The sequence below is a fragment of the Macrosteles quadrilineatus genome, unplaced genomic scaffold (genome assembly GCF_028750875.1).
Source record: "Macrosteles quadrilineatus isolate MER2022 unplaced genomic scaffold, UCM_ALF_1.0 Scaffold_2__2_contigs__length_208266976, whole genome shotgun sequence".
NCBI classification, from domain to species: Eukaryota; Metazoa; Arthropoda; class Insecta; order Hemiptera; family Cicadellidae; genus Macrosteles; species Macrosteles quadrilineatus.
The window spans coordinates 55,836,552-55,846,068 of NW_026542595.1; the positions used below are offsets into that span (position 1 = coordinate 55,836,552).

At 33.4% G+C, this 9,517-nt stretch overlaps 1 protein-coding gene across 1 annotated transcript; it reads right to left on the reverse strand.

Moving 5' to 3' along the window:
• Positions 1 to 8,298: 8,298 nt before the first annotated feature.
• Positions 8,299 to 9,087, reverse strand: LOC128984225 (regulator of telomere elongation helicase 1 homolog). The gene has a single exon (XM_054403526.1). The coding sequence runs from the start codon at positions 9,085 to 9,087 to the stop codon at positions 8,299 to 8,301; it is 789 nt and encodes a 262-aa protein (XP_054259501.1).
• Between the last annotated feature and the right edge of the window lie 430 nt (positions 9,088 to 9,517).

The following is a 9,517-nucleotide window of genomic DNA, read 5'->3' on the forward strand; positions in this document are numbered from 1 at the left end:
TATGAAGGGAGGATAAGAAATAATAAGTATGACGATTGTGTTCCCTAAAAAACGTGATTGATGAATTCGTTTAACACAATATTTCCTACCTTTCTTTTTATCGGCTTTAGGTTGCCCAAAAGGTTTTTTAGGAGTCTTATAATTGTTTGTTCATGAGTTTGTTTCATACCAAAGCCACTTTCACTATATTAGTCCAGTAAATAGAGACAAAAATAGGGGGGTTAACTTACAAACGGTCCGGTAAGTCTAAATTTTGTATATGTTGTCTAGGATGGTAAGTAGGTGTTAAAACCGCAAAATGCACAATTCTACCCCCTCCGCGCCCGCCGCCATATTGAAAAATCGTAAAATCGGTACTTTCTAGAGATTTTTGCCTATATCTCCGTTTTGGTGCGTTTTAGCGAAAGATATGTAATGTCAATGTTGTAGACAATTAAATTTCCTATAATATAAGTATAACAATGTGGTTCTAAGACTTATGGATACGAGAATATTAAAATTTCTTTACAATAAAACGTAAATTTTTTGGTTATTTTGCCAAATCTCTATTAGTCCAAGCAAACTAAAAAAAACTGACACAGGGATCGTTAAAAAAAATTGCAAGAAAACGTATTATGGTTTTATTTTGTAGTGTCGGGTCAACAGAGTGACATACTAAAAGTTGCCAAACATCGGTCCACAGGAAACCTCCTAAAATCTCGATTAAAAATGGCGGCTTTTTCCTACATTGGAGAAACATTTTAAAAAGATATACCTACCACATGCATATTTTATTCAAAATTTTTTGAGATATTGACTTGGGACGACCACCGATGTTAATTGGGTGGGTAGTACTTCATTTCTATAGCGAACTCAATTTTGGCCGCCATCTTGGATCCGCCATATTGGATATAAATAAAAAAAATTAAATGTAATGATAACGTTGTGGCACATCATTATAAACTAGATTTTCACGCTGATTTCAATGCCAAAATCAGTTTTTAAATATCTGTTTAGGTTTTGAAAGTATATTTAAACGAAAACTCGCCCCCATACATTTCTTATGGACGTTTCGTACTTTGAAGGTTGTTAAAAACCCTTTTTCTTATATCTCCAGTTCTTATCAACGCTTGCAGTTCAGTCTGTCTTTTCAATATTCTGTGATGTAAGGGCTTTCATTTGACCTATTGATAATTCAAATTGAACGAGTTAGCGGCGAGCTACAATCCCCAAAACAATATTAAATTTAACTTTTTAGAAATCTTTTTTTATTAATTATAAATATAATTATAAATAACTTCAAAAACTCTTTATGGTCTTAAATAATTCGTCAAAGTAGGCCTATTGACTTTTATTTTAGTTAAAGATTACTTATTGATTGTTATTTATAATTGGGTATATATGTCTTAAACCAAAGACAAATTTCTAAATAAAAATAATTTAATGTTAAATGAAGGTCCACGACTCCCTTTAGATTAATCAGATTTTATATAGTAATTAATAAAATTAATATTAAAATTGTATTCAAAGGTCTACTGAAACTGTCAAAATTAAATGTTTACATTATTATTTATGATTTTAAATGGATTCTCCACTGCATGGCAAGTTTTTTAATGAACAGCTGGTTCATTAAAAGTAGTGTAAAATTATCCATATGGTCGAAATGTAAACAAAATTGCAGAGTGAACTTTAAAGGCCTCTGGGGCAGAGCCCCAAGGAAATTTACATCGTTTCTCTTTTGAGGGCTCACCTACAGACCAATACCTTTTCTTTAGACACCCCTACCAAGTTTCTACGCCCAGCCGTTCTCTCAAATTAGCTGTGACAAAAACCCCGTTTTCCTCCATAAGAATAACATGGGATGGGAATTTAAAGGCCACTGGGGCAGAGCCTCTAGGGAATTCTCCATGTTTCTCTTTTGATGGCTCATCTACAGACCAGGACCTTTCTTTAGACACCTCTACCGAGTTTCTACACATAGCCGTTCTCTCAAAATAGCTGTCACAAAGAAAAACAGTTTCAAATTAATATATAGATACTATGATAACTTTCTGTGGGAGCGAGCTGGTGTAGTGGTTAGAGCGCTGGACATCAGTCCCTGAGGTCCTGGGTTCAAATCCCGCCAAGTCACCAATGCTTATCAATGCTTACCAATGCTTATGCTTTTATCTAAGTGATAATGCCGCAACCCCTAGGTTTAGCCTGAAGTATTGCGATAAAAAATTCTGGGCTCGTGCATAGCGTCCTAGGACAAAAACACTATGATGATTTCCTTGAGTAATGACTTGATAGTTATTGGTTTTATTTGATACGGTGTAACCAACACCTTAGTGATTTTTATTTCGTATACAAATACACAAGTATAAAGTGTTGAAAAATAGAAATGCAATCATTTGACAATACTGAGTAAGTAGAGAAAAATATGAGAGATACGTTAATTAATTAAAAAGGTTTCGTCACTTTAATCCATTTAAATCTAAAACCATACTAATGCAATGTTTAGGTCCTATCTTTATCCAATACACAGAACATCGCATTCTGACTCTTCTGCACTATTTACGATTTCCATATCACAGCTGTGCACTAAACCCCTAAACTGACCATACACCCTGACACTGGATTTGTTGATCGAATCAGTGATATTGTAGGTAATAACGTAATAACATATTGTAAACTCAAATACTATGTATTGTTATTTTCCGCAACGTCAGTTTTGAAACTGTTTTAGGTAATCTTTTGTCATTCTATCACAATTTAGAAAATTATTAAGTATAATAGTCGACCTATATCAACTGTAATTTACAAAGTTACATACAATTTTTTAATACATATAATACGAAACCTGATTCAAACGAAGTTCAATGTTCCAACAGTAAAGAATTCCCAGGAATATATTTTTAGATAATTCACTAAAATAAAACAAAAAACCACACAGGCAAGTATGAGGAGGCTAAAGCATTCGAATCCTGATTTGAAAATATGGAGGCTGATATTGCATAAATAAATATAGTTAATAAATGGAATCCTATATAGTTATTTTTATTTAAAATTATTTAATATAAATCTAAAAACGTATTTAAACATTTTACCTTAATAAGTAAATACCTATTGCGCTGTTATAAAGATCTTGTAATATCCGCGTATAGTGTACAGAAGATTGTCCTAAACCTGGAATTTTATATTTATAATTTAACTTTCCTCAAACATCAATTTTTTTTTATATTGAAATTATTGTGAACAATATCATATGCTATGGTACAATCGAGCATTTTCATGAGTGTGATAAACCTTACAAAACACAACGATATTCAAGATTTGCGCATCACCTATTTGTAACGATTAATTACATATACAGTAATTATAATATTTACTATTTAAAAACGGTAATTGGTGTTTAGGTGTTTTATACGGTATGAGTGAGCGTGTATATTCTCTATTTCATTTTGTATATATTTAAGAACAATAAACAAGAATGCAAATCGAGCCTCACTTTTATGCAATTGTGGGTAGACTTAGGAACTGATAAATCTAAAATAAGTTTATAATGTTTCTTAACCTGATTAGAAAAATACTGTAATGGTCTTAGTGTACATTAACTTCCATGTGTTTAATAGAGTTTCAAAATTAAATCAATAACTAGTGAGTTAATGGTTTTATTATTATTTTGAGGAATGGAAGTTTACGGTGACTAATTGATGCAAAACAAGATATAGGTGAAGGTCAACCATTGAAGTCAAAGTAAATATAATAGTTTAATCCCTTTAATAGCTTTTTGATAAACGTTGTGCATGTCAGTGATGCGATATGAACCATTTGATCATTCGTTTTTATAGACAAATTGGTCACTTCTTACAATGATAAAAGTCCATTAATCGCTAACAATTAAATATAATGAATAAAAAAGTAAGTTTACTGGCCATTTGATGATAAGGTGAGGCTAACTACAATATAACATCATAGTTAAAGTTTTAATTTTTTTTTATTTGGTTCATAAATTGATTTAATTAAATATTTTGGATTCCAGATCCATTGGATTCGATTTATGAATATTCTTAACAATTAATTAGTACTGGGAATTAACACCAGACTATTGTGGGGCGATTCTTTCACCACCACCAAGCAACTTGGATAAATCATATAAGAATAAAGACAAATAAATCCAAACAGATCAATTGAGTTCTATATTAACTACAAAAAAATTATAATCACAGCTAGGCAAAAGTTCTAACAAGTAGATATAATACAGGCATAGATACAGGCATATCACCAAAAAAGTCGTCCGTTATCAAACAGAAGACTTTGTTACTAGTAGAAAATGCTGGGTATTGTTTGTAATAGCTACGTGTGACAGTAGTAGTTTTGACTATTAATACAACAACTAGACATTCCATCCCCATGTTAAAGTTGTAGCCAGGTTTTTAATCAAACTTGTCTTAGTTGATGTGAGCCCCTACAGATTGCGCTGATCTAAATTACTGATTTCTGCCGATTACATGATGGTTTTCACCAAGTCAAACTGATGGAATAACTTATTATGAGCTATAGCAACTGTTGTGACCCAGCAACTATGTTAGTAACGAAAAATAAGGTACAAAATAGAGTTTTAGACACTAGCGCAATCTGTGACTGGCTCACACAACTACATTATTTTTTAGTAAAAAATTGGCGACAGCTGATCCATATACATGGGATGTCTTGTTAATATGTTAATAACATGGTAATTGTTCAACATAGGTTTTGTGTTATTGTTTGATATTTGGATTGAGTTTTTGTTAAAATAGAAATACACAACCTTTCATAAATTCAGTATAATTATTTAATACTTAATCTAATGACAACGTGTACATTTTTATGTCTCTTATTTAATTTAAGATTGAAACCACCTCAAAACTGATAACAATCAATACGGTAGAGTAATAAATATGAAGTGGTTTACGGTTGACAACAGTCGATATTTCATGTCACACAAACGCCAATCAATAGGGCAAAGGTGGGACAGACAAAATATTGTATTTGACAGTACGTTTGTGGTGCGTCTGTCTCTCATGATATATTTCCATAAACTTGCGTTCATAAACTATCAAAACCGTGGTACTAGAATTAGCTTTTACATGGAAGTTATGTGAATTAGCTAATTTATTTTAACATGTAATGTGCCGATAAAAATATACACCGGGAATACTGCGAGATATTTAGAAAAGACATTTTTGAGAACATTAGAACATTTAAGAAAAGTATCCTCCATTTGATCTGAAATAATCGTAAAAGAATCATTAGTAGCGGGAACGAAGATATTCTTCTCATACGGTAACAATCAAGCAAGACATTAGAATTCAATGTTGAATATGTATTGTTTTCTGACAACGGGATTCTGCTAACATTTACTTTTATTATTTAGACAGGTTTTGTCGTGTCTTCTCACAACAAAGTTTAATAATTTACTTTAGGGCTCCGTTCCCAAACCAAACAACAACATTTAGGCTAATATTAAAGCTTTTTATCCTCTGACAAAGAAACCAAGAGATGTTTTAATATCATAACTGGACACTACAGTATGATATAACCATGATTACTTCGAGCAACACTATTTCCAATGAATCATAAACTATGATGCGGTGAACGTTTATTTCACAAACTGTGATTAATTATCACTTACCTATTTTCGTTTCTTTTTCTTCAGTTATCTGAAACGTAGAGAACTTGACTAGACATTTATTTGCAAACAAAAAGACAATGGAAACTAAAGGAAAACTAGTTATTCTAAATAGTCGGTTCCTAAAAACTTCTGGTTGTGTTTGTTAAAAATATAAATTGTAATACATGCTAAAAAATATTGATGAGATTTAATACTTTTTGTGATTATGTTACTGTTTATTTATAGTTTCAATATAGCAGTATAAGGTCTCAATAAAGAACATTCAAAGATAAGTTTCAAGAGACGGTTTAAGAAAGCTTTTAACTTATTGTCACACTCCACAACAGACATATGATTTACTTTTATATTTAAAGTTATAAAACTAAGTTAAGTCAACGAACACCAAAAGTCCAGACATAAGAAATGGAATCTCATCACTCTTTAAAAGTAAGATCTGAGTTGGGGAAAACCTAAAACTGCAGTGACGCAGAAAGTGAGCGACGACTCAAACAGAAAACATGATGTGACATCTTTTCTTTACGTTCTATTTCAGACTGTTTAAATTTATACGTTTGTATTCCCTCCTTTTGTAGACCTTAAACTTTTTGTGCCGTTTTATTGTTGTGGGGATAATGATAAAATAATCTTATCGGTGTAAATTACCGTCAATTATTACGTTTATTTGTTACCTTTTTAAACAAAGTATGTGTATATACCTGTGCTGGTCTCTTGATCCTCTTGATCTGTCTTTAATATAAATTATATGTTTTATTTGAATGTTATGTTATATTGGAGTTTGGTAAACAAGAAGTATAGTAGTTGAATGTTATGATTATTATGTTAACACAATAAAGACCCTTATAATTATCACTGTATTGATTTCGGGAATAGCTCATGGTGTCAGATAGGAACTAACCATGCCAAATAGGAAGATCGGAAAGTCACGAAGATAACAGGCTGATGCAGAAACTGAAGAAGATGAAAATTCAGGTAACCAGCAAAGTTCTACTACAGTGACTCACAAATCTGACATGGTTCCTCATGGCAGGTACATTTACGTACCACCACCTTTTGATCGTTTTGTCGAAAACCGGGAATCTGATTGGACATCCTGGATAAGGAAATTTGAACGCTATAGGGTCACTTCACTTTTAAGCCATGCACCTCAGGATACTCAGATCAGTTCTTTATTACTTGCCATGGGTGATGATGCTGAGTATATTTTTTATTCATTTGGGCTATCTAACGTCTCTTATGATAAGGTTGTACGCAATTTTAATAATTACTTTAACAAAGCTGTCAACATTGTTTATGAAAGAGCACAGTTTAATATGAGGAACCAGCTTGAAGGAGAATATTTTCACAATTTGGTATTCCAAACACACTTCGGTGTAATAATAGTTCCCCGTTTGATAGCGAAGATTTTAAGAACTTTGGAAGAGATTGAAGATTTACTATAACAACTAGTAGTCCTAATTATCCACAGTCCAATGGTCTAGCCGAGTCATATACTGATGTAAGGGAAATGTTTATTAAATTTAAATTATTTTATTCACAGAATATATAATGTACTTATAATATCATGATCAATGGCTAACTAGTTTCACTATTTTACACTTCACCTTGTTGGCAGAACTGGAGAACAGCTGTTAATTAACTAAAGTCATTTTTGTAATGAGCTGTTTCTTCAAATCTTTCTTAGTTGGCTGATTCCCTTAAAAATTGTACAAACTCGTGAAAATGTAAGTAGTAAACATTTTAAAAATAAGAAAAATGATTTATGTGGTTTTGTATTGTAAATAATCTTGATTGCCATGTTTTTACCTATGATTATATATAATCTTTTGATTGTCTGTCAGTTAGTAACTTTGTAAATGTCAAATATTAAATACTCAACTTTCATGTTACATTTGGATGAAAAAGCACATGTTCTGAGAATATTTTGTAAATTGTAAAATCACCTTAAATTAATTATGTTTGCCTCAACTATGTGAAATTAGTATTACTTTAGTTTACCTGTTATTATTTCTTTTGGAATTGTTACAGACGAGTTCAAGCATTAGGCCTACTGTACTTGAAACAGTCATAGTCCGTAGGAACTGGGAATCACAGCCTATTTAAGACAGTCAGATCATAGGAATTTTACCAAGTAAGACTGTTGCCTTATTTAATAACTGATATAGTAATATTATAATTTACAAGGAAGATTATAAAGGATTTTCATTATTTAGAAGAATAAAATTATAATTTCTTATTACAATGCATTGGAGTAATTTGTACAGAATCCTACCATCTGAGGGAAATCACCAAATGATAGGTTATCACAGCAAACACCATCTTAGCTGTTAGCTTGGTGTTGAAGAATAATAATTCTAAATTAAATCTTGCCTACCTACTCTCCGGTGATTGGCCTATACAGGGGTACTGGGTAGTGTAAAGAAGTGAATTTTTTTTTCAACCATGATAAATTTAATATGTACATTAATTAATAACGTTAGTATAGTAATTCATTATCAAAATTATAAAAATAAATAGGTACCTGAGTTGAATATAACACAACAGTTAACATATTACAGACGTGAGACTTATCACAGAGTCAGAATAACAACAAAGTCAGAATAAACAACACAGCATGAAGTTATCACAGAGATCAGTCTAGTTGAGTTTAGGAATCGAAACACTAATCATAGCGAAGATGAACCAAACAGTTTCAAACACAGATCATCGAAGTTGCTGACGTGTTCAGCCTTGATAAAGTTCTTGAACTCAATGAACAAGTCCTTTCTTGACGGATCCGAGAATACTTTACGAAGATTTAAAACCAAACTGTCGTAGTTTTCACTGTTAGAACCATAGTTTTTCACTGCTTCTTTGAAAATCTTAAACTCTTCTTTCTCGAGTGTACTTTTAACCTCTCGGACATACTCAACCGTGCTCTTGGCCGGTTGCTGGGTGGAAGCTGTATCAGAACTTTCCGAGCTCGTTGAGTCAAACTCAAGCGGTTGATTCTTTAGTTTGCGCTTTTTCTGAGCAGGTTCAACATAAGAATCCGTCAGTTTATCAGGACAACTGTCACAAACAGCTTTTTTGATATCCTCCCCGGTTCTATTGACCTCCATGTCTTTAAAGAATTTGGACACTCTTTCATAAACAGGTCCGAACTCTGCATTCTTGTTGATGTGGGGTCGCATCCAGGCGGAGAGATCTTTGGTGACACTCTCTTTCTCAAAGCGATAGTCGCAGAGTAACAGCGCACCAAAGTCGCTCCCGTGACGGATCAGTCGCCCCACGGCCTGGTTGACAGCTTTTGTACCCTCCGACAAGTACCACTGGTGCTCTGACAGAGCCATTCCGTTTTTATTTTGCACGTTCTTCATGTACTCTCGTTTAAGCACAACACGCGGATCTCTGAACGGAGGGTACGGCAGTCCTGTGATGATAACTGCGCGACACTGTGAGTCTGCAAAGTCCATCCCCTCAGACACCTTCCCTCGCAGAACGGCCAGGAGCACTGCGCCACCCGACCCCTCTGCGACTATCGCTTTGAGAAAGAGAGTGTCACCAAAGATCTCTCCGCCTGGATGCGACCCCACATCAACAAGAATGCAGAGTTCGGACCTGTTTATGAAAGAGTGCCCAAATTCTTTAAAGACATGGAGGTCAATAGAACCGGGGAGGATATCAAAAAAGCTGTTTGTGACAGTTGTCCTGATAAACTGACGGATTCTTATGTTGAACCTGCTCAGAAAAAGCGCAAACTAAAGAATCAACCGCTTGAGTTTGACTCAACGAGCTCGGAAAGTTCTGATACAGCTTCCACCCAGCAACCGGCCAAGAGCACGGTTGAGTATGTCCGAGAGGTTAAAAGTACACTCGAGAAAGAAGAGTTTAAGATTTTCAAAG

Excerpts from the sequence above, each read along its gene's own strand:
- LOC128984225 (XM_054403526.1), bottom strand. The coding sequence starts at position 9,087 with ATGGACTTTGCAGACTCACAGTGTCGCGCAGTTATCATCACAGGACTG.